This window comes from Drosophila novamexicana, unplaced genomic scaffold (assembly GCF_003285875.2).
Source record: "Drosophila novamexicana strain 15010-1031.04,08,12 unplaced genomic scaffold, DnovRS2.1 tig00000387-arrow-pilon, whole genome shotgun sequence".
Classification (NCBI taxonomy): domain Eukaryota; kingdom Metazoa; phylum Arthropoda; class Insecta; order Diptera; family Drosophilidae; genus Drosophila; species Drosophila novamexicana.
This window is the reverse complement of record NW_020824800.1, coordinates 2,210,085-2,236,350: the sequence shown is the minus strand read 5'-3', so window position 1 is coordinate 2,236,350 and position 26,266 is coordinate 2,210,085. Positions and strand designations below refer to the sequence as shown.

Below are 26,266 nucleotides of genomic sequence, written 5' to 3'. Positions count from 1 at the left end.
AGATACAGATACAGATACAGATACAGATACAGATACAGACACAGACACAGATACAGATACAGATACAGATACAGATACAGATACAGATACAGATACAGATACAGATACAGATACAGATACAGATACAGATACAGATACAGATACAGATACAGATACAGATACAGACACAGACACAGATACAGATACAGATACTTGTTCTTTAAGCGGCAGCTGAGTCATCGATTGGTAGATTTATCCATGCTCGAGTATTAGATAAATTAATGAAATTATCGGCATGCGAAAGCGTGAGTAAAGTGTTCAATATTTTTAGAATAAATTTGTGCAAGCTTTTCAGCAATATTTGCTTTAATTAATCAAAATGTTTATAGCTTGTGTCAAAAGTTGCTTTTTAGAAAATTGTGCGTATGTGAATATATTTAAAAGAAAAATATGAAAAAAAGTTAGAAAAGCTTTCCTTATGAAATTCCCTTGCAGCTATCACAAAGAATACTTGGAATACACATATATATTTCTATATTTATTTATTTTGTGGGGGAATCAGTTCATCGTCCTGGCACATTTAATGAATAAAAATTATTATAACGTCGTTTGAGAGTATAAATATATAACGCTACAGATCTATTAATAAATAGGTCTATTATGATCAATTCTTTTATGATTTGCTATAAAATTCATCATAGCGAATGATTTCAAGAGCAATAAAAACATACAAAGTATGTTTGGATTTTTATAGTTAGTTTGCGAAATGCCTTCAGATTCATAAGTCTATTTACATATGCATGTGCATAGTTCCAATTAACATTATGATTTCATACATCTGTTAACTCTTGCATAGCTATAGGTGTGCATGTGTGCATGTATGTATGTGTGCTTACATTGAATTGTGGCCCAATATTCGTGCAGCTGTTCCCATTTCTTGCGGTTGGCTGCCTCAAGATGGCGCTCTCTTCCTCCCCAACACACGGCCGCCCACTTGGGCTGCTCTCGCTCTCTTGCTGCTTACCTCTTGGTGTTCCAGTTCTCCACGTGTTTGGCTCAGCTCGCAATTAGCCGTCGCGGCGGCGGACCTGTTGGGCGCGCTTGCCAAAAACAACATAAAATAAAGAGAGAGAGAAAAAACTTTGCACGTATGCCGAAATGCAAAATCAACATAATCAACACACGAGTCGCAGATCTAACGGTGTTTGTGTATCTCATTGGTACCATTCACAAAACTCAAAACCGGTTCCGTTTCGTTGATCGGTTCGTTTGCTCTCTCGCTCCTTCGTTCGCTCGAGTTGCTCATCGAAGCGGGTCTCTCTCACTCGCAGCGTGTGCGTGTTTCTGTGTGTGTGTGTATGCGGTTCATATTGGCATGATCTAAACAATTCTTTGATATATCTACGCCTTAATATATTTTAAAGAAATGCAATAAATTCAAATTTACACATCTTTTCAGCAAATAAAAAATAACAAAAAGTTTTATTTCAATGATTGCCAAATAGCAAAATATTTACGTTAGATAGAGCAAAAAACATAAAAATGCGCTGAAAATTGCAACAAAAGAAAGAGGAAGAAACAACAACCGCAAAGCATCTGAAAAATTAAGTGAAATCTTGTGCAGCTGTCCAAGGATATTCGACTATTTATAGCATAAATACACACATTAAATAATATGGCATAAACGGTGAGTGACAAAATAAACACAATTAAGCTTCCTAGTTTTAATACTTATACTTATAGATATGCATGTGTGTAAGTTTATCAAGAGTAATTTGACTGGGTTAAGTGGGATGTTGTTGGGATATTGTTGGGACATTGTTGGGATATTTATAGTGGTATTTTTTGTGAAGCAGACGCAGTTACTTGATTATGTTAGCCTTTATTATTATATTTATAGTGGGATATTTGTTAAGCAGACTCAGTTACTTAATTATGTTGTTCTTTAATATTAACGTAGTGATAATAAAGCGAAGTACATATCTAATTTTCGAAATAAGTTCCTATAAATTGGTTGATCATTTGTTAAATAATGAAAAATGTAAATATGCAATTGGGTATTCGATAAACGATAAGCTTTTTGAGTGTAAAGACATGTACTCAAGCCACAAATCAAATCACAAAACCTACCCAAATGCTCTCTTACTCTCTTCTTCTCTGAGCAAATGAGCGATCCTCGGACCCGAACAAAAGCGAAGTAACCGGGGGACCAGAACTAAAGAAAATCAAGTGTCGTCAACATTTGTTCTAGCTATCCCATCTATATGTTGTATGTATGTATGTATACTAAAGCAAGTAGTTGAGAGTGTCCGATTTTTCGATACCCTCTTCGATATCGTGTGAATGTACCAAAGCAGAACTTAAACAAGTTTCTACATATTCTTTATACATATAAACTATACCAGAACCTACCCAAATGTTCTCTAGATCTTTTAGGCTAATGTATATACTTATATATATATATATATGCAGTTGCGAGTGTCGAATCATTCATTATTCTATTTAACGATACGATTTTGTTTAATATGTGTTTTAGATGATACAGCTGTTGGTAAAAGTGTGCCACTCAATTCATAAATATGCATAACTTATAAATTGGAATTGGAACTGATTTTTAAGCAATCGTCAATTTATTGAACTTGGCTAAATTTGTTACTTGACAGCAGTCATAGAACTGCATTCGGGTGACTTTTATAGCAACAGTTATTGTTTAAACTTTGTTTATTTACAAAAATTGAGTACTTGAGTTAGTTTTTTCTATGGCATTGCTGTCACAGTTTTGAGTCGAACAACAAATTTCGCAAGCTGCGTAAACAAACTTTCAAGACGAGCCATTTGGGAAAATGTGTGTCATTAGCATTTGAATAGTTTGATTACATTTTGGATATTACGTGATATTTTGTTGTCGTTGACTTGACTTGAAAAATGTGTGACACCGAATATCAATCAAATTCAAAGCGACAAGAGCAACTATTGTTGAAAGCCAAAATGTAGGCACAGCACACAGCAAATCATTCGACTGAGCACGAAACACTCACACAACACTCACACACTCACACTCACGAATAACTTTACAAACTAGCTAAATTTTTGACGGAATTTTGTTGCTGCTGCTGCCAACAATCAAGGCATGGAAAATGTGTGGAAAATCGATTAAAAGAACGTAATGGAAAAACTTGGAAGCTACCGAGAAAAAAAAGCCGACAGAATTTCCGCCTTCAGAAACCTTCAATCCACATGCCACTCGCACCTTCTTTTTTGATATTTTCTGTTTACACGTTTCACCAATTGTTTTCGTTCGTAATACACCTATTTAGAGCAATTCTCAAAATTATGCCCAGTTATCGTTGGGTTTTGTGTGCTTTGCTTTCTGCACAAGACGCACCTTTGCCTTTCATTAGGGCCTATTACCTCAGGCCCAGCCTCAGCCTCGACCCTCCATTACAATGTGGTTATATAAAATGTATGTGTAAAATATTGTTGTAATCATCGAATGAGTTTTTTTGCTGTTGTCTAATTACCAGTAAAAGCGCACAATAAATATTTGTAAATTGTGAAACATGCCCAGTAGGAAATGTATTTATAATCTGATAGAAAACGGTTTTTATAACTCTCAATTATAAAAACAGTTTCAGTTTATGTAACACACTGCATGTAAAAGCTAAAAGCTCTGATTTCGTTTGAATAATTGGGAAAATTGCACACACAAATTAATTAACATACAATACGAAACATACATATTAAATTAAGGTAATGCATAATCTAATCTATAATTACGTAAATTAAACGTATATGAAGCAATTTTTTGCATATTACCCTATTTTATTAACGTAAGTGTGATATATTGCCACCAGCGAGGGTGGAAAAAGGGTGAAAATGATTGTGAGAAAAGAAACAAGAATATATGCCATCGCAAAATCCACCTAAATAAGCGGAAAATGGGCGAAAAGCTGGGCAATAATAAAAAATATTTTAAATATTATTCAATTCCACTCTCATGTGTGGGAAAGGTGTGAAAATAATTGTGAGAAAAGTAACAAGAACCTTTTCCACCGCAAATTCCACCTAAGTTAGCTGAAAATGGGTGAAAAGCAGGACAAAGTAATAAAATATCTCAAAAATTGTTCAATTCAATTATTAAAAAAAGTTATATATTACCACTATCATGTGTGGAAAAAGGGTGAAAATAATTGTTAGAAAAGAATGAAGAACCTTTTCCAACGCAAAATTCACCTAAATTAGCGGAAAATGGGCGAAAACCTGAGCAATTATAACACTAAATTCTCAAAAACCATTGAAACCCGAACAAAGCCGCGCAATAATTATCGCAGCATTTTATTAACAAAAGTGATATATTACCACTATCATGTGTTAAAAAAAGGGTGAAAATAATTGTAAGAAAACAAATGATCATGCATTTTTCCGCCTATATCACCTGAATATGGGTGAAAATGAAGAAATATAGCTCAGCTATTATCCAAAGCCGAACAAAGCCGCGCAATTACCAATTATCGCAGCATATGCTCTCCTAGACACCTAGCATAACAAAAAACTTGGCCAAGCCAAACTTTTTTTCATACCATTATTTAATTTAACGCTCTGCTTAATCAGAAAAAGCTAAAACAATATTGACGCGCCGAGCATAAACAAAAGTGTGCAACTTCATAGGAAGTAGGCGCAAAGCATTAAAAACAAAAACAACAAACTTTTTTTAACACAAGCACTTAAAGTTGGCCATGCATTGGCTTCGCCCATTCGATATGTTCTGGAACTGGGGCTCCTGTCGAAATTTTCCGTTTCACTGGCCATTAAAAGCGCATAAAAATAACTAGGCGAGCACTTAAATTTTCAGTTAACAAACTGCTTACATTTTATACAGCTTTAATGTGGAATGAAAACAACCGACTAAATAAATGGCCAGCACTTAACATTTCTAAAACGTATAATCAAAATACCTGAAGTACACAATTTGAATACAATTTTAATTGCTTGGGCTATGAAAAAATGGGTTTTTGAAAAAAAAAAAAACAAAAGTTTTCTTGTTTTCGCTTTTCATTCTCAACGCTGGGAGAAAGCAGGTGACGTTGCCTAAGCAAGAAAAAACAATGCGAGATTTTATGGCAACAAACACAAAGACCCTAGTGCTGGACTGTGAAATACCCTGCATGCGCTCTAATAATATGGGGAATTGCATAAACATGCATTTGTTTCAAAGAGAGTAGTAGAAAGTTAAGCTTGACTGTGAAATACCGTGCAGAATACCCGATATGATGTTATAAGGAACTGTGAAATACCCTGCATGAGCTCTAACGATATAGGGAATTGCATAAACATGCATTTGTTTTAAAGAGAGTAGTAGAAAGTTAAGCTTGACTTTCAAATACCCTGCATAATACCCTGTGTAATATATGGTATACTTATAAATACTTATTGCATGCGCTTTAATATCTGTATGTTCTCCGTGTATCTTGTGAAAATAAAAGCCCTGATGAACGTATACGCCCTGCTAAATTGTTGACTACAGGGTATAATTATACACCTCATTCGACACAACGAAAATAATAATAATAGTAATGTTTGTCTAAGTTCACGGAAACAACAACAACAATTTAACTTCTGTGCGTATCTCAGTTTGTGTATCTCTTTATCTGTATCTGTATCTGTAACTGTGACTGTATCTATATCTGTATCTGTGACTGTCTCTGTGTGTGTCAACTGACAGATTGAAACAGATTTAGGGCGCACCTATTCATCTATTTATTTAATTTTTTGTTATGGCACAACACGGTGTATACACATGGGTAACTCATGTGTGTGTTTGCTTTTACATTGTCGCATGTTTGAATTTTACAAATTTCTTTTTAGGTCATTTTTATGTGTATTATTTTTGTTGTTGTTATTGTTGCAAATGCAATTCGTGTTGTGTTGTGTTTATCTAGAATTGATTTGGGAAAAGATACAAACGATTTTTGCATGGGTCGCGCAATTAAAATGCATTTTTTTTTACCTTAGCGCTGTGTGCTTTTCATGTGTTTTTCCCACTTTCCGCAAACCGGAAGCGGGCAGATAACTGCCAGATAGCTCTTAATTTGGAAAAACAAATTTATTCAAATGGCTTAGTTTGTTGTAAACAGATATTCCCAAACTCAGAGGTATTCCTTATATATTCAAAATTAAAATTTTGAATTGGGCTTGAACCAGCGATTTCTCCTATAAACAGAAGAGTTTCCTTTTAGAATAAATTTATTCAAATTCCTTTTAAGCAAGTATTCCTTATAGCACTATAGATATATATATATATATTTATTGGTTTTCCTTCAATACATGTATTGAAATTTCCAGTGGGTTCGAACCAGCAGCTTTACTTATGTACCTACATACAAAATGTATCGTGGAAATCAACGTTCAACTAGAAAAATGAGCACCAAAGATATGGTTATTAGTTATTCAAAAATAGTACGAGAAGTCGCTGGTTCAAACGCATTAGAAATTTCAATTGAACTTACTAATTTAATTCTTGCGTTGTCAATTTTGTGTAAAATTTACTTAAGACTTGGGCCAACAAATCTTTAAATCGCATTAAGGATTCTGTGAAAAATGTGAAACATGTCCCAAATGATTTTCTATTAAGATGCTTGGAAATGATCCCTCTTTGATCCTCATTTCCACCATAGATTCATGGATTCATGATATGGCCTAAAGTTCAGTAAATAGTCTACAAAAATGATTAATTTATCATTCAGAAAATCTCAAATTTGTCATAAATACAATTAACATTTATTTAAATAAATAATATAGAGCATTTGCATATTCCTTTCTTTTCAAATGCTATGTAAATTCTCCGAGGCGTGAACACTTTCAAGTTATTTTTGTGCTTTGTTGTTCTGTTCGGATCATTGACTGCAGGCGGTGCGGATGCATTTGTATCTTCTTAGATGTTGTTCTAGCTAATCCAATGAAGCGCGAGTATTTCAGTCCAAACACAAACAGCTCGTAAATAGCCCGAGTTGAACAAACAAGCACTTGGCCACAGAGAGCTTTTTGTGGCTGCGCCTGATGCCTAGATAATGCCGGGTCTATCTTTATAATCAGCTCGCAATCTGTTTGTTTTCTTTAGTAAATACAATTCACATAATGATGAGCACTCGTCAGGCAATAAGATCAACGGCAGTAGCGCACAGCAGCTGCCATGCGAATACCCTGTAAATAGAAAGTTTAAGCAACATGCCTGACTAACAGACGTTTCTGTTCAAACTTTATTCCGGGAATGAAAGTCTTACAAACTATGTGATGGCAATTGAATCTAAGAGTATTCTACATTTAAATTATGTTACTTTTCTTCCAGACTTTATGTTAGCTGGAAATATTTAACTTTTGTGTAGTTAGGCCAAAGTTACATTAACTAAAAGTGAAGACTTTTTTGAAGACTCTGCCTAGTTACTAAAACTTTTCCTTTCTAATGTCAAATTCATTTGACTGCAGCTTTGACAAGCGCTTTAATACAAAACACATACGAATTTGTTGAAGTTCTAAAGATGATTTAACCGCATGTTAAAATTATTGTTAACTTTAACAAGAGCTTGAGAAACATATGTGAGACCTTCCACATGGTCTCACATGGTCTCATGTTTCAAATTATTAATTAATAAAACAGTTCAGGGCATTCACAGTCGCCCATACTCTAGTTAACAGCAAGTTGAGTTGTTGCTGTTGTTTTAGCTGATTCTCTTCTTCTTGCCGCTTAATGGTAAATTTATTTATAATCTCAATGCGGTCCGCGTCGTCGTGTTGTCAGCCTCCTACGAGATTTTTCGTCTGTTGCTTTGCCACGTTCTCACTACAGCTATTTGCCAGACCGTGTGCTAATGTGTGTGTGTGTGTGTGTGTGTGTGTTTAAGCTAAAAGTTATTTTTGTATTGATGTCCCGCTGGCTACAGCCACACACACGCATACACACACACACACACAACACGTGCCCTAAAACACACACACAGATTTGTGTCAACGCGTTGCCGTTGTTTCTGCTGTTCTTTCTACTCGTTTCATATTTTGTGCTAATCCAATTATGTGTATATTGCATATTTTATAAACAATGAAGACAATGGGAAAATAATCACGTTTGTTTACACATATCAAAATAATTGACGCACATTTTGCTGTTGTTTGCCCAGCTGCCGATTGTAAAACTGAATTTGCCAAGTTTTAGATTAAAACAAACTTAAAGTGCCGCAAGCAATGCATATACGAATTCACAACTTGGGGGGTTTTTTTCTTTTTTTTGTCGCCACAAAGAAAAACTCATTTGTGACGTCAGAGTGCATGTGTGGCGCAAATAGTCGCGGACCTTGATATCAATAGACATGTTACGATTTTGTCTGTTTGTGTTGCGGTTGGGCCTCGGGTTGAGGGATGGGGAATGTGCGCAATCGGCTTATGACTTCGCCGACTTATTTGCAGTTTGACGTCACAATTTATGAGCGTCGCTTACCTGTCTGAGAATCAATCACATAAGTCAATCAAGTTATTTGCGTAGGTGCTGCTTATGTTAACCTCTAAAACAAGTATCCCGAAAGTATGCAATGACAAACATGTTAAACATGTTATTAAATGCGGCTGCATCTTCTAATAAAATGCACTCGTTTGCCCATTTCACCTCACAGCGCACATAACATAATGTAAATGTAAATGTTAATAACAGAGGGAAATGCACGCTACTTACTGTTGTTGTTTGCCCATTTCACCTCACAGCACACATAACATAATGTAAATGTAAATGTTAATAACAGAGGGAAATGCACGCTACATGCTGTTGTTGTAAAATGCACTCGTTTGCCCATTTCAGCTCAAAGCACACATAACATAATGTAAATGTGAATAACAGAGGGAAATGTACGCTACTTGCTGTTGTTGTTTTTTAACCTTGAAGTGAAATAATGAGTAAAAATGCTGACAGCTGAGCTTAACATATTTTATAACATTTACTCAATTCGCTTATTGTGATGTGTAGACAATTTACAAGACTTTTTTTGTAAGCTTTTCAATTTGTTAGATCTTAGTTTTGTTCTAGAAATGAGATCTATTCTGCTAAAATTCTGTTAAAAGTTGCCTAACATTACAAAGTTAACAAAATAGAATCTAGAATATTTAGTTTACATGGATAAAACTTAGGGTTCTTTGTGAATTGAAATTAATCGAAATGAACATCAATTCTTGTTTTTCTTCTTCTTGTTTTGGACCTGCAGAAACCAGACCCAAGCACAACTATTTGCCATGCAAAATACGCCGCAATTTTTTAGTTTTAACATTCATGCTATGTACATCTATTTATATATCTTATATCTACCAGACAGATCGCTTACATATATATCTGTTCATATGTCACGTCCTTTGTGGGTTATTCCATAGTCTGAGTGTTTGACTATCAGCGCTCTGCTGATGCGGATCACGCACTCAGATCCCAGTTTTCTGTCTGGTTCTTTGGTCTTTGTCTCGGCGGGCGTACATTGAACCTGAACCCCAACTGAACTGAAGTCTGATGCGGCTGATGAGGCTGATGTAATTAAACACAAAATGTGATAATCGGAGACTGTACAAATATAAGAATTTCTAAGTGCACACAGTTAGTTCCGTATGTTTTTTCAACTTCTTTTTTTTATTTTTGCTGTCAACATTGACTCTGAGATTGTTTTGTGTGTTTGTCTCTGGCCATGTGTGTGTGTGTGTGTGTGCTGACTTTTGGCCAAAATGGTAAAGGTCATTAATGCGCAAAAAGTTTTCAAAGCCACTTCTCAGAGCGCCAAATAAAGAAACTTGTTTGAGCAACAGACTCGTAAATTGTCCAGCAGGTTGGCGCTTTCAATGGGGCATGTGTCATGCTTTGAAGTGACTTTCGTATACCCTTACAAAGGGTATGGAAATATTGTGATGAAATATGTAAATATGTTAAGGGAGACTTATCCGATGCCATAAGGCATATAGTTTCTTGATCAGCCAGATCGAGATAGGCATGTTCGTCTTAAAAGCTATCGCAATAAAACTTTGCCAAGACAAGTCTGTCTATCTGTCTAAAAGATATGTCGTATTGCATCTGTATATCCTATAGATGCCAAAGATTCGATCTTTATTTGTTTGTATTTCAAGATATCTTATCTTATCAATATCGGATTTCATATATAATATACATATATATCTTTTAAAAGAATCGATTTATGAACAACTTCGCAATTCTCTTGAAATATCTGAAAGCTGTAACTCATATTGTCTACAAGTGTATTCAATATTCGCCGCATCAAAGTAAATTGTTTAACATTTTTTTCGTATTTTTATTTCATTCTGTAATTCAGTTTTTATTCTGTGTACTGTTTAATTGCCCGTCCGCTTCATTCATTTAGTGTGCTGACATATTTAGAATCCTAATGGATATTTTGAGGCAATCATCAAAAGTGTTCATCGACTGTGTGTACGAAAAGTGAATACAATAATTGCATTGACAAAACGTATGTTGATTCAAAATGCATTCATTGTTCCTTGCACATAACTCTAAACGGGCCTGCATCAAGCTCGCAGTTCTATATATACAATATACATATAAGTTTGTTCAAACAGGAAGTGAATATGCAAAACTTGTTTTTTCCGCCGTTGACTCGTTGGCTTGTTTTGGTTTCTGGGCTAGTAGTAAAGCATTCAGAGCTACAAGCTTTCACAAAGCCTTAAGTTCGCGCTTCTCCGCTGTCATATTACAACTTATCTGTATCTTTAATATGACAGGTGTGTATAAGGTTTTGACAGGCGATGCTTCACTTCGAACTAGATTAAGTTTCAATTAGTTGCTGTTTAGAGCTGGAAATTCATCTTATGTAGTCTGACTCAATGTGTATTCCTTAAAAGCAATTAACTGCATTTTCTTGTATTCTTGATGCGAACAAATGAATCAATGCATTTAGCTTAGTTGCACTCATGTGACGCATCTAATAAATTTGTCTACATTTACACATAGTATATATACCCTATATGTACATTATAACATTTGAGTCATACCTTCGAGGCAATAAACCAACTGCTGTCCTGCTTATGTTACAGACTTACAAGTTGATGTCATAAAAGAGCTATAAAATAATAACGTCTAGACTGACAATCAAATAAGTTCACGAGTCACTGGTTCAAGGCGCAGAACCATAAGCCGAATAATTCACAGACATATTCAGCTTTTGAAAATAAAAATTTCACCATTAAATAAAATTTAAATACAATAAACAAGTACTAGCCTAGCACAAAGGTATCAATAAGATAATTGAACCAAGCTTTTGAGTCACTAGTTCGTTTCTTGGAACCAAATCGAATGTCAAATAAGTTTGGAATCAGCTTTCGGTTCAATGAACCTAACTATATTTTATTAAATAGTTCTAAACACGGAACTAGCAAAAGTTCTGCCTTGCTGTAGCCTCTAACTAACGTATGTATACACGAATAAAATGTGTTTCAAAGTAGAACAGATCATTTGAAGCCTAAACAAATGATCAAATATGATCAAATGATCTTTTCTCGGTACTCATAGATTGGATGAGTGCGCACTTTGAGATACAATTTGTTCATTTATGGGATACATCTCAGCTGATAAAAATGGTTGCAAATGATAAATGATAATTGCCGGCACTCGAATATTCCATTTGCCAATTGATAAGAGCTGCGGAACTGTGCTGATAATTATGCACATTGGAGACAGCAGCTGTTTTCAAGTCTTTGAATATTGTTTCTTAGTTGTTGTCTGGCCAAAGTCTTCTTCATTTTCCACTGCCATTGTTATAGTATATATTTTGTTTTAGAGGCACATTTGCGCAAATAGAAAAACTGTTGCCCATAGAAGCAGCCGTGGAAGCAATTACGAAAATATATTGTATAAACAAGCTGATAAGACTGCGGACATTTTTGAAAACTAAACAATTAGAATTATGGCAACGCAGATACACTTACACACACACACACACACACACACACACATTATCAAGTACCTAGTCCCAACGGAGAGACATATCCGACTACGTTCTCTACTTTCCGCATGTAATGCTGCATGGCCTCGACCGTTTTTATTTGACATTGATGATTTGATAATCTCTCTGCGCACGTTTTCCTTCTTTTTTTCATTATTTCGTTTTAATTTTATCCCTGGCTAAGCTTTAAGTAAAACCTCAATCGTCGCCGAGACCGGAAAGTCTATTGTGCGCGTAAACTTCATGTTCAAGCTCTACGTAAAAAGCGCAAACTTTGTACACAATTATGTTGGGCAATTTGTAATTTACTGCCCGAGTTTATGTGCAAACATACACAAAGTGGCATGATCTTATACCCTAACGGCAGGTACACTGATTTTGTTAAGTGACATGGCTTTTGCAATACTGAAAGTACGGAGAGATAGATAGATAGATACATGAAAAGATAGATAGATTCAGAAAATATAGATAGATTCAATAATCAAGTCTCTCTATCTCAGCTGTGAAATTATGTTTTAATACTGACAACGAACGTTTATAAATAAAAACAACAAAATTTGTATTATTTGCAAAATATTTTTACGAAAATATTTAATAAATTTCAATTCAGAACATCTCACTTACAATTATTCATGTGTTTTTTTTACAGTTTGTCCCTATTCTTTAAATTATATTATTTTTTTTGTTATTTAAAAAAAAACATATTTAGCACATAGTACGTATTAATGCATATTGCATAGAGATAAGGAATTCTCAATATAACATAAACGCTCGGACATATTTGAGCATATTTGAGCGATAAGAAGTTTTGTTAGATTATAAAGTTGCTTGACTTTGTGACCCATATTTCGGACATCAAATAATAAATACATTGCGGGAATTTTGTTACGATTAATAATGGAATGCTAAATGCGTGATGCAAATGTGGACTATATATATATATATATATATATATGTTAAATGATTCCCTAAAGAAATCGTAATTATTTAGAAGCTGAACTGGTTCGCTATTTAATTGAAATTGAACTCGTTCAAGCTCAGTTGTGAACTGGTTCATAAATATTTTTTAAATTGTTTCCATACATAAAATATTTTTCTCTATAAAAGTATTAAAATTTAGGCCAATGGTAAAACCCGTGCAAATATTTGAGAAATTCGGCCACAAAACAATATCATAATTTTGTTTTTCCCAAGAAAATTATACAATGTCAAATTTCTTGCCGGACAGGAATTAAATTTTGCCCAACTTTAAAGTAACTTTTCGTTTTTTTAAGACAAATTGCAAACTCGAATTTCCTAATGCCCAAAAGCGCCCCTCAGTGCGAACATTTGCTGCAATTGAGACATACGTAAGGGAATGCTTTTTTTATTTTTTTGAAAAAATGAAAAAGTACCTGTCTGAATGCGAGGGGCTTCCCCCCCCCACCCACCAAAATGACTCGCCGAGCACAACGCCAACGGGCTGTTGTGAGTGTTAGATGGACTGTATCGGATTACAGGTCGGTTGAGTCAGTGTTTCGGCTCGTTTCGAGCAGAGGGAGCAGGGGGAGCAACTAATCCTCTTAACCAGTTGGCAACATTTTTGTGCAGCTCACTCCACACACAATGCAATACGCTGTACGCAGCGTACACAATGCAATTGTATAAATTATTATTATTGTTAATTGTGCAAAAAGTCACATGTCACTTTCAATGTGCCACACACAGCGAGCTGCTCGCGTTCGTTGGCTCGGCCTTTGTTGCTCAAGATCTGTGCCCATCTGCGTCTGTCTGGGTCTGCCTCTCGAATCATCTGGGCGGCACGCAAAGTTGCCACCTGAGTCACTCGCCTCGAGTTGAATGGACGGCAACTTGCGGCTTTGCGGCTTCTGCTTGGCCACAGTTTTGATCTTGTTTGTCGTTTGTTCTTCTGCTTGTGCATTCCCAAGCATTGGCCTCGATTATTAGCAACGGTATAGTTAGTTAGTCGGAGCACCGTTAATCACGTGCCTCAGACGACGATCCAACATATTTTGCATATATCGACAATAAGATATACCCAAATGGCAATTCCGTCTAATGAATTAGATCCGTCCGTCGGACAAGTGGGTGTGTTTCGGCAACCGGTATTTCTAATTGTTCGTGTAAATGTATCTGTAGGTATAAGTGTATCTGTATCTGTAGGTATAAGTGTATCTGTATCTGTAGGTATAAGTGTATCTGTATCTGTAGGTATAGAGTGTATCTGTATCTGTATTCGTGGCCATTGGTAATGGTTCATGCTTTGGCCAGCTTTGAAGGCCATGCGGTTCCACTTTGGTTGACAGTGCGTCATGCCTAACTGGATTATGTATGTCGTTTAAAGAGTTATGCAAAACTAAATGACAATACACATTGAAATACATTGAAAATTGCAAATGGCCAAATGCAATAATACTTAGTTGAAGTCGCCAGAATGACGTGCTCTTAATTAACAGCTGACCTATTGCAATTTGAATATGTTGACGAATGTTGAAACACTTTCAAAACAATGTAATCTACTGTGGCAGAAGTGTATTATAATTCTCCATTCACATTCGACTAACATATGTTTGTTAGTTGTTGCCACAAGCTCATTTAGTTAACTTATATATATAAAAACACATTTCTAGTTAAATTTTCTTTTAAAGTTTGCATATGACTTGAGAAACAGAATTGCAGCTTGCACATTTGCATGTCAAATAAATGTTAAAAATTTTAAAACTACTGGCAACGCCACGTCCATAAACAGGCAGCACCTCTGATAAAGAGAGAAAGAGAGAGGGAGAGGGACATTAATATAGAGAAAGAAAGAGTGAGAGAGAGAATGCTAAAATACGAATTCAAATTTAACATCATGGTAAAGTAGCTTGTTACTTTAATCACGAACAACTGAAAACGCTTTCGTCTGTAAAAAATTGCATATTGTGAAAACGTCTTACCCCTTACATTACCTTTCCTTTTGAATTTATAAGCAAAAAAAACCTTGCATACACTAGTTATATAATAACTACCATCATTTGGGTTTTAAAATCAACGTCACGACAAAAACCCATCCGGTGATCAGCAGTTGGTCCACTGTCTCGGGTCCCAACTCATTGCTGCTGGGACAAACTTAATGCTATACATTATCTTTAATTACCGAAAATTCAAGTAGGTTTTAAAGTTGATTTCATATTGTGGTCACCTTTGTGCTTTCACCACGCACAATGTCAAGAATGTCAATTCTCTTTAAATAAGCACAGATCCCTATTAAGACTATGATTATCATATCAGACAATTGCCCTCTGAATAATTAACATGAACCTACATGGAGTTCTTAGCCTTGCATAATAAAAGTATTTATTTTGGATATAACAAGCGTAGATCACACTTAAAATGCATTCCTTTTAATATGCAGCCACACTGAAAATATGGTAACACTAAAGTACAGATACGGAGATAACGGTTGCTCGGAAATAACACTGTAAAACTGTTATACTGTTAAAAAACTCTCACTAACTTACGAGATCACACGAACTACCGTATGGTTGTTATATTGAGAGCGTGGTCACACCGAAAATTCGTTTACACTGAAACACAATCACACTGCAAATATGGTAACACTAAAGTGCAGTCACGAAAAAATACGGCTACACTGAAAGCTAGCGCCATAACAAGTACTTCATGGTCCTTCAATGGGATTACACAATAAAAGCCATGTCCTGCATTGTAACTGTTTTTCTTTTTTTATTTTGAATCCAATCCGTAATAAAACTGTTTTTCTGTTTGCTCTGAAAACCTTTTCTGTGGAACGAAAAAAGAAAGAAATTTAAATTATAATCCATCAATATTGATGAATTTAATTCATTTTGTGACTCCTCCATTTGGGACATGTACTGGGCCGGATAAAAAATTGCATTGGCTGCTGGCCAAAAACAAAAAAACGAGGCAGTAGAACAGGCACAAGTGCAGGAATTTATAAAATTTTGTCATTTTGGATGCACAGATGCGACATAAGCGGCAACTTTTGCTGTGACACCAAAAATGGAAAACATGAAAGCAATAAGCTGAGCCATTTGTGGGTCAGCACGAAGAGCCGAATAGAATATACGATAGGCCCCCCTTTTTGGGGCTAGCTATGGAGGCGGGGGCAACTACTTGCCAGGGTATATATACTATATGAGCATTAAGAGCGGCACATAATTGGTTAACTGGCTCAGTGCAGTCCGGGCTCAACATTAGCCGGGCATTTGCCCCAGCAAATGGGTCAGATTGGAAGCCGTAAATTACGTTTAAACAGAGTAGAACCAGAACTTGGAGCACGGCAAATCTTCAATTAGCCGCCGCTCATGCAATTTACATGAGGAGTCGAGCAGGGGTTGAATATGCCAACAGCACAGCAGGTGAAACCATTTGGCCATTTGCTGATTATACGCGCGAGTACGAAAGCGAAAGCGAGTATATTGGTTTTAGAGAACTTTTGACTTGCTGTGAATCTTTGGAATATATAGTTCTCATATCTTTAAAGCTAGACTCAACACAATTGGCAGATAGATCTCCTGATGATATCCTCTAAGCAACACAGAAAGCTCGCAATTGTTTGAGTGCAGTTTCCAGAGTTTTGCAGGTAATACCCATGACTTCTTTGAAGATCTATATATATGTATATATACATATTTATTTAGATATGTTATCTTTTACTAAATTTCTAAAGCAGTTTTTGGTCTATAGATGAGTATATTGGTTTTAGAGAACGTTTGACTTGCTGTGAATCTTTGGAATATATATTTCTTATATCCTTAAAGCTCGAGACATTTGACAGATAGATCTCCTGATGATATCCTCTAAACAACACAGAAAGCTCGCAATTGTTTGAGTGCAGTTTCTAGAGTTTTGGAGGTAAAGTAAAGCAGACTTAAAAACCCATATCCATTTAGATATCTTGAGTATTTCTTGTATGCTCTTTTTGATTTAATACAATATTTATAAAAAATTAAAAAAAAAAAGATTATTTCGCAGTCGGTCACATATTTGCTTCGGCGGCTTTGCCAATCGATAACTCTCTGCAATGACCAAAGACTGGCACATTTGCATACATATATAGTTGTATATATATATGCATATATATATAGTTATTTATAAATGTGGGTGAATGTGGGCGTGTTGAAGTGATGGGCCCTGCTTTAGTTGTTGCTGTTGCTGCTCTTTGCGGAGCCGCATATTAATGAAAGGGAAATCAGCAGCTGACGTCTGTCGCGTCGCGTCGCGCCGAGACTTGCCACTGCGTCTTTTGTTGGCCATCCATTCGTCGTTGTTGTTGCCCAGCGCCAAGCTGTGCGTCCTCGTCCTCAGCCCTTTTCGAGCAACGAGTCCACAGCCACATGGTCGTGTAATGTGTGTATTTTTAATCTGAAACGGCACCAGCCTCATCCTGCAGCTAATGCCCGTGCCCCAATGTCTGCCTCTTCAGCCTCCAAACGAGCTGTTTCTCATGTGTGGCAGTTCACTGGGGGAACGGGGCGTGGCATCGCTAAAGTGCTGACTGAATGGCGCCTGCTGTAATTATTCCGCATGTGCAGCAGCTCATGGCCACTTGTCGTTTGCTGGCACAAAGAGATTTAAGGCACAATTAGTCGTGCAATAGAATCCAACACTTCAGGACACCCGGAAGTTGAAGCGTACCACGACTCTCTCACATGACATGACTTCTACAGAAATGCATAGTCCTCAACCTGGCCTGGCCTGACTTACTGACACTGGCAATCAACGCACATTTCTTTGACTGTAGTCAGCTCATGGATTGTGTGGAGGTTGCAGAACTGTGGGTTCGATTCAAACTAAGCTCATTTCCACCAAGGCATATAAGACTTTATTCCCGTCTGAGCTCAAATTAGATTGTCAAGAGCACGTTTCTTAGTTATAAGCACATTTTTTCTTATAAGCCTTAAAAATCCAGCCCCAGATCGGAAAATGTGTAAAAAAGGGTGTTATGAAACTTTGCCCGAGCAAAGCCGGGTAATACCTGCTAGTTCTTAATAGCTCTTTGACTTTTATGGCATTAAATTGATATTAAATCATTAGCTCTGTCTTCACATAAATTCTGCATAAATATAAATAAATCTATATATATAAATATAATTATTCAAATTCAAATATTATTTCATTGACGTATGTTCTTTTATTATCCTATTTGTATTATTATATGGTCACATTTTCCTCGATAGTTAGTTATATCCAAATATAAAATCTAAGTCCGTATTTGTATAATTCCTAAAATTCCTGTTATCTTTCTTTTATAACTCCAAGTCCTTGTGATTTTCGAGAGAATATTGGAAATGAAGGACATGTGTTCTCCCTTATTAAAGGAAAGGTTAAAGAAACTTTAAACAGATATTGTTAAGACATCAATCAAGTGGAGTTTCTCACGTATATTCAACATATAATCAATCATTTTCTTGTTCTTTGTTGTTTGCAGAATTATGCCACAAAGCTTTGGCACAGGAGAAACGCAAAAGAACTGATTGAATGGTTGTGGAAAACGGATGATTTTTTTTCTTAACATAAATGCAACATTATGTCAGCCACGAGATCCGGTCCACAGCAAACACATACAGAGCAGTATACGAATCCCTCCTTCGAGCAGGAACTCAACCCGGCCACAGGAGCAGCAACAACAACGGCAGCAGCAGCGGGTGGAACAAACAAAAGCACCGCAGGCTCGGTGACAGGAACTGACCCGGCAACGGGCATTGGCGCCGCAGCCGGTTCGAACTCAGGCTCAAGTTCAGGTTCAGGTGCAGGTGCAGGTGCAGGTGTATGCATAAGCGATGCCGAGACGGGCACGACACATCGCAAAGGTCACAGGTGAGAAAATGTGCAATGGCACGACATTAGTCAAGGCATTTCCTGCGACCCAAAACGCGAGCATTTACATAAATTGACACCTTGCCAGTGCAAACACAGCCCGACATTATTGTACTCGATACTCAAAATAACAAGTCGAATGCCTGAATATTTGAATATGGGCGTAATTAGCCTGGGGCTAGACTTCAGAGCTCTGTTTGGCTGCAGCTCGTGCGGCTTCAATAATTCATTAGGGATAGCACACAATCGATGGCAGTCGATTACGACGACTCGGTCAAATATTGAAATATTGATAGACTTTATACCACGGCCTCCCTCGTCAAAGCACAAGTCAGGGCTGTCGGGCTGCCGTTCACGTGAGCCTTTTGGCCACATTCAGTTACTCCGCGAGTTCTCTGCCTAGTTGGTTGGTTGGTTGGTTAGTTGATTATGTAGCTGCAGTTGCCAAGTAAAAGAATTGGCCCCTGGCATGAAACGAAAAGCCTTTGTCTGGCATTGAATCGCAATATTGCAAGTGAGTTGTCCTCGACCGCAGTCCTTCGATTTTCACATAGGCAAGTTCTAGGCCAGCAATTGGTACGTGGAGTTCTTCCATCAATTCCATGTTTTTTTTAATTGACATCATTTTTGATGGGCTTTAACAGATTGTGCTGTTTTCCCCCTTGAATTTCAGATGTTTTCCAAATTCATTACAGACTTTCAAAAGTTGTTTTGTAGTTTAAAAAGAAAAAAGAAAAAAAATTGTCACGCGCTTTGAGAAATCTTCAGGAATGAATAAATGAAAGTTTTTGTATCGGTTAAGAACTTCAGAATCTACTTGAGCGGTATCTTCTAGTCGAGTACTTTTTGTACAGTTTCATGAAGAGCATGTTGATAGCATGTCAAGATTGATCGATTGATTGTGTTACCGATCATTTGATTTGTAGCTCCGGATATTTCTTGAAGTTCCGCCAATATTATGATTAGTTCATAGTTGCCTGATCATTAAAACGTCAAAATTTTGAAAATTAATTGAAATTGTTGTTTTTAGCTTGTTTCAAAATTGAAGTTTAGATAACTTTTCGGCGAAGAAAAGTCATGAGAATAGTGTGGTACAGGAGCTGATTGTTTTTGTCTACTTGCAGGCGACAGGAATCAATGTACCAGATGACAGGCCTCTATTCGGAAACGAACAGCGGCGACGATAGCAGCATAGATGCCACCCACGACGGCTCCCATGTCGGCGAGCCGTCCAAGCCAACGACGCTGACCACGACGAAGACGACGACGACGACGATGACGACGCCGACGACGACGTCATTGACTACGGCCATGGATAATGTTGTCCTCAAGTGCCACAGTCGACAGCCATCTGCTGCTGTGACGGCGGCCACCAAGTGCTCGAGTGCCGATCATCAGCGCGAGGATGACGAGGATGAGGAAGAGTTCCGTACGCGAGACTGCGGCATATTGAATTGCCGGCCGTATGGCATACAAAGATTTGCTAGGATTAAGATATTCGTGCTGCTGCTCTCGCTGCTGGTGATGATGCAGCAGGCGCTGAGCTCCGGCTACATTAACTCGGTGATAACGACCATTGAGAAACGCTTCGAGATACCCTCCAGCTATTCAGGCCTGATCGCCTCCAGCTATGAGATCGGTAACGTGATAACCGTCATCTTCGTCAGCTATTTGGGCAGTCGTCGGCACATACCCGTCTGGATTGGGATCGGAGCGGTGATCATGGGCATTGGCTCGCTGGTGTTTATGGTGCCACATTTTACGGGCGAGCCCAATCCGGGCATTGCGATCAAGAACAAGAGCAGCGATAACATTTGCCGCAGCGCATTGGTACGTGACCAAGACATGGATCTCGGACGACTTTCAAGCGGTCTCTCCAATCAGCCGCTGGCGCCGCACACGCTGCGCGAGGACAATTGCCTGGAGGGCAAGGCCTCCACGACAGGTCCCGTGCTGCTCTTTGTGCTCGCCCAACTGCTGCTCGGCTGCGGTGGCAGTCCGCTCTTCACGCTGGGCACCACCTATGTCGACGATCATGTGCGCACCGAGAGCTCCTCGATGTACATCGGTTGCATGTACAGCATGGCGGCCTTTGGACCAGTTGTTGGCTTTCTGCTTGGCGCCTATTTGCTTTCCTTTCACATGGACTCGCTGGGATCCACCATCATATCCATAAGTGAGTACATTTTTCAAGCTATTAATTATTATCGGTTAACAGCTAACTAATTAGAGCTGTCAAGCTGAGTAAATAAAGCTTTTAAGAACTTGTTCAACACTAGTTTTTTACATAAAGCTACATTTTACAGCACTGTAACGGACATTTTTGCACAATGTTTCATTGTTAAAAATTGTTATGGATACATTCTAAAACTGTCAAAAATCTAAAGTTTAATTAAAGTCAAATTAACACTAATCTGTATTGTGAGGCAAAGCTCATGTTCAACACTGGTCAATTTAATAATTTAAAATAGCAGTTTATATCGCAATTACATATTATTTTCTGTGCATCCGATGGTTAATCTTTTAACAACAAGAACCAGTGCTGTGAATCAGAAACGGCAGAGCTTTTCAATTGCCTTTCAATACTGCTTGGTCTCTTAAACCAGTTTCCAACACTGCAACACAACTTCCAGTTGATCGTTAGGAAATAACATTTTGCGCTAATAATAGAACAAGTAAATTCTGTATTGTTAAGCATAGCGAAAGAACTTTTCCAACACTGATCAATACATTTTATATACCGTTATACTCAGTCTTATATTTGTTTTCACTAGCTTGGTATCTGCATTGAAATGACCTTAACCTTTGTTTAATTGCAGCGCCCGGCGATCGTCGATGGGTGGGCATGTGGTGGGGTGGCTTCCTGCTCTGCGGCGTCATACTGCTCGTCGTGGCGGTGCCGTTCTTCTCCTTCCCCAAAGTGCTCACGCGCGAGAAGAAGAAGATAAGGAAAAGCAGTGTTGTGCAGCTGGCACTGCCCAACAACTCGACCGCTGCCGCCACAGACGAGGTGGGCAAGGTGAAGAAGGAGATTGTGGCTGTGACGAGCAAGGAGGAGGAGGCACATGCGCCGCCCACGGTGGACACCGGCTATGGCAAGGACATCAAGGACATACCGCAGTCAATGTTGCGCCTGGTCAAGAATCCCGTTTATATTGTCACCTGCCTCGGCGCTTGCATGGAACTGATGATTGTCTCCGGCTTCGTGGTCTTTCTACCCAAATATCTAGAGACCCAGTTCAGTCTGGGCAAGAGTCAAGCTAACATATTCACCGGCTCGATCGCCGTGCCTGGCGCTTGCATTGGCATCTTCATTGGCGGCTGCGTCCTGAAGCGATTTCAACTGAAGCCCAAGGGCGCCGTGCAGTTTGTGCTGATCACGAACGTCATCTGCCTGGCCTGCTATGCTATGCTGTTCTTTCTGGGCTGCGACAATCTGAAAATGGCCGGCACCACTATACCCTACTACACTAGCTCCAAGCACGGCTCGACCTTGGATCAGCCCTTTCAGGTTAATCTGACGGCGGCGTGCAATTTTGGCTGCGAGTGCCTAACCAGCGAGGTGGAGCCCGTTTGCGGCAACAACGGTCTGACCTACTTTAGTCCCTGCCATGCCGGCTGCACTGCCTTTTCGTCCAGTTCCAACTATACAAACTGTGCCTGTGAGTATGCCATCCAGCAGACACAGCCGAGACAAGCTCTTAACTCATTTATTCTTCTCAAATTTTGCAGGTGTTCACGCCAACATCTCGAGTAATATTTATCGCGGCGCCGGCGGCAGCCAGGCGCAGGCATTGAGCGCCAGCGAGGACTTCGCCGAGGTAACTGTTGTGCCGGTGGCTACCGCTGGACCCTGCGCCACGCCCTGCCGCACCATTTATCCCTTCCTTATACTGCTCTTCTTCATGACATTCATTGTGGCGTCCACCCAAATGCCATTGCTGATGATCGTGCTGCGCTCCGTATCCGAGGAGGAGCGCTCCTTCGCCCTGGGCATGCAATTTGTCATATTTCGCCTGTTTGGCTATATACCAGCGCCCATACTCTTTGGCAATCTCATCGACTCCACATGTCTGCTCTGGAAGTCGTCCTGCGGCGAGAAAGGCGGTCGTTGTCTCATCTACGACATTGAGAAGTTCCGCTACAAGTAAGCAACAAGAATTGATCAAGTCTAGAATCCATCACTAATATCTTGCTACTTAGATACGTGGGTCTGTGTGCCTCTGTTAAGCTGGTTGCGCTGGTCATCTTCATTGTGGACTGGTGGCTTGTGCGCAGGCGCAAGCAGCTCGAGAACATGAAGCCACTGAATGCTAGCGATCCCATTATCGGATCCATCATCAGTCTGGACAAACGTGAGTCCAAATGCCACATTGCCCATAAAAGCATCAAATGTATTTAATTGCATATAACATATGTTAATCAATATACGAATACATTTCGTGTTTGCATCTAACAAATTCCTTTCATATGCCTTCTTTTAAATTATGTATATACCCTTTCAGTGTTTGAGGAGAAACTGACTGGTGGCGATCCGAGCACTGGCTTTGTTGCAGGCAATGGCGAGCTGATTATCCCAACTGAGATACTGCGACACTCGCGCAACGACTCGCGCACCTTGCAGCTGGAGTACTGGTAAGATTGCCTCCATTTATGGCCAAACAACTTTTAACCATAATCCATTGCAGCTACGACAAGTGCGGCAATGTGTTGCCGGCAGTGAACGCATGTCTTGCGCCGCAGACGAAGTCGAAGAAGCATTTCCGCAGCGCTTCGTGCGATGTGAAGATGATCAAGAGCTTTGCCAAGGATCACAATGTGGCAAGTAGCGCTGCAGACGCCGCTGGCGATAAGTACAGGAATCTAAAGAAGCTGCAGTCACACACCCGCAATCACTCCACGGATCTCAATCCGCATGATGTGCGGCACAAGACGCTGCGCGATGATCCAACGCTGCCCATACGCTACATACAGAACCAGTTGCGTCCGCAGGACTGTGCCGAGGAGGACGACGACGATGAGCTAACCACTGGCTGTGGCCACTTCGTCAAGAAGCATTCGCGCAATCACAGCTACGATCAGATTTATATGCCCAACAATATACGCTTTGATGCCGACTTTCTGCGACATCCGCATTCGCATCACAGCAATCCCAAAAAGAACGTCAATGTGCTGAAGAACGTGGTCTCGGATGCCAGCAAGGTGAAGAATTCCAATGAGACCGAGGCCAGCTCTGGATCGCGTTGCCACTCACGCAACAATTCCAAGGATCTGAACAGTCAGGCTGCCTTAGCGGAGCCATCGTCCAGTGGTCTCAGCATTTTGCGTCATCGCCGCACCAGCTCGAAAGATCTTAACTACAGCGTCCTGGCCTCCGGCACCAGCAACAGCACCATAGAGGCCCCGACAACAGGTGCTGCCCAGAGCCGTGCATTACAGCAACAGCAGCAGCAGCAGCACACCCGGAATTTGTCGCATCACAAAATTCAAATCGATGACGATCGCAATGAGTTAATTACAGATAATGACGATGACGAGGAGTCGGCTTCGATTCGCCTGTAGTTGCGGTAGTTGAACATGTTCCTGTGCATAGCGTAGCAATCTCTCCAATGTCTCACATAGCTTTAAGCTGATTCGGTTTGTAACAGCAGCAGAAGCCTATATAAACACATTCCAGGCGTGTGCGTGCGTGCAACAAAACCCTTGTCCGACTATATTAATTCCTTATAAGTTGTAACCAGCTGCTTTACATGTACTTACAACCAAGTGTTCAATTGTACTTTCCTCATAGTGAACAACAAACAAAAAATAATTTTTTTATACAATATTTAAACTGGTTCACACCGAACTTCACACAGTTGGAGCATTGCAACAATATTTATATATATATATGTATATATATATATATATATATATATAATTTAATTATTGTGTAAGCATACTGTAGGAACATATTGTAGTGTTAGCTCCTTGTGATAGGCATATTTTATATTGTATACGTACCATTTACATTATAAGTGCTATTTGAGTGTTCCTCGAGAGCCGAAGGAAGATACAGTCTGTCTAATCACAAAAATGTGTACACGATTTTCATGATTATCTTCTAAGTATAAACCATCTCAGCTCAGATCAATCGGAACACATGTTGCCAGCTGCCAAATTATTCAAGTCAGATTCATGATGATATCCGCGATATCCGATGAGCCCCTCAAACAACATACCCATATTAAATTCCAGCCTGTAAGAATCGATCGTGAACAGCTCCTGAATTTATTTATGATTTTTTTTTTAATTTCAATCCCAAAAAGCTTTTACTCAATACTTAGTGCAATCTCGGTTTCGAAATGCAAAATTTATTATGTATAAACAACAACAACAACAACAGAAAAGATGTAAAAACAAATAAAAGGAAAACGCAGCTGAACTAACAATATCAATATATTAACAATTGTCAATGGAAATTGTGCTGTGAAATAATGTGTGAGCAAAGAAAACAAAAACAAAAACAAAAAAAATAATAACGAAACGAATGTTGAACAAATTGCAATAATAGAATATAACAAAGCTAAATGAATTTCTATTGCAATCTCTATTTTATGTATGTTGTGCAAAAGTATACAAGGAACTCATATCAGAGCCAAATGGCAAGAGTTGGCTCGACTCTCACACAGAAGGAGTATTTATAAAAAAAAAAAGAACGAATTCCTTACTTTCCTGTTTTAGCATAACAATAAAGCCACATTTGAATACAAAGTGTCGTACTTTAAGCGATAATGCCTTAAATATATCAATTAAATATACACAAATGGAAATGCGTATGCATTTTAGTTAGCAAGTAACTACTTAAGCCCTAGTAAGTGTGTCTGTTGATTAAGTAAATATAGTTAGTATCTGTTGGATACGTATTACACAGTTGCATCTGTTTACCGAAGGATTGTCTAGCTTACGCAATTATTCCACGTGTGATTTCAAATGTTCGATGTAGCGCAATTTGCCGTATTCAATTATTTTCAAATAGATGTATTTACAAAAACCGTTCCGGTGCGCATGCTATAACTTGTATTTAGATAACAACTAAGCATATATCTTAAGTTTACAGCAACAAGTCACATACTAACATGCAACAATAATAACAACAACAACAACAACAAATCGAGCACTCCCTGGCAAAGAACACGTGCTCCACTCCAATAGATATGCAATTATACACTGATATTATATGTACAATATAAATGGATTTTAAACACACACACATACACAGTTTAGCTGCGTGACTATTAGGTGCGACTAAATGAAACATGAAAGATAACTAGGATTTTAAGAAATGCATATTTTTATTTAGAGAAAATATTGTATAACTAAACAATATGAAATGAAAACATGAGACTCTACAACAGATATAAATAATAAATGTACTAGACAAATGCAATTTGTTAGTTTTTTATAAATTTTTCATA

At 38.4% G+C, this 26,266-nt stretch overlaps 1 protein-coding gene across 2 annotated transcripts; it reads left to right on the top strand.

Moving 5' to 3' along the window:
* Positions 1–1,537: 1,537 nt before the first annotated feature.
* LOC115760324 (solute carrier organic anion transporter family member 5A1) lies at positions 1,538–26,196 on the top strand. Of its 2 annotated transcripts, XR_004017595.1 has the most exons (9): positions 1,538–1,666; positions 18,421–18,809; positions 19,934–20,985; positions 21,629–22,471; positions 22,542–22,956; positions 23,013–23,164; positions 23,315–23,444; positions 23,498–25,049; positions 25,118–26,196. XR_004017595.1 is itself a non-coding variant. In XM_030701609.1 (8 exons), exons 2-8 carry the CDS (start codon positions 18,520–18,522, stop codon positions 24,369–24,371), a joined length of 3,756 nt encoding a protein of 1,251 aa, XP_030557469.1. In that variant the 5' UTR covers positions 1,538–1,666; positions 18,421–18,519; the 3' UTR covers positions 24,372–26,196. The 2 variants fall into 2 exon arrangements, 1 of the variants encoding a protein (XP_030557469.1); XM_030701609.1 differs by having other exon boundaries at positions 23,498–26,196.
* The last annotated feature ends 70 nt before the right edge of the window (positions 26,197–26,266 follow it).

Excerpts from the sequence above, each read along its gene's own strand:
- LOC115760324 (XM_030701609.1), top strand. The coding sequence starts at position 18,520 with ATGTCAGCCACGAGATCCGGTCCACAGCAAACACATACAGAGCAGTAT. Across the intron at positions 22,472-22,541 it reads CAACTATACAAACTGTGCCT|GTGTTCACGCCAACATCTCG; the intron begins GTGAGTATGCCA and ends CAAATTTTGCAG. Across the intron at positions 23,445-23,497 it reads ACCTTGCAGCTGGAGTACTG|CTACGACAAGTGCGGCAATG; the intron begins GTAAGATTGCCT and ends AATCCATTGCAG.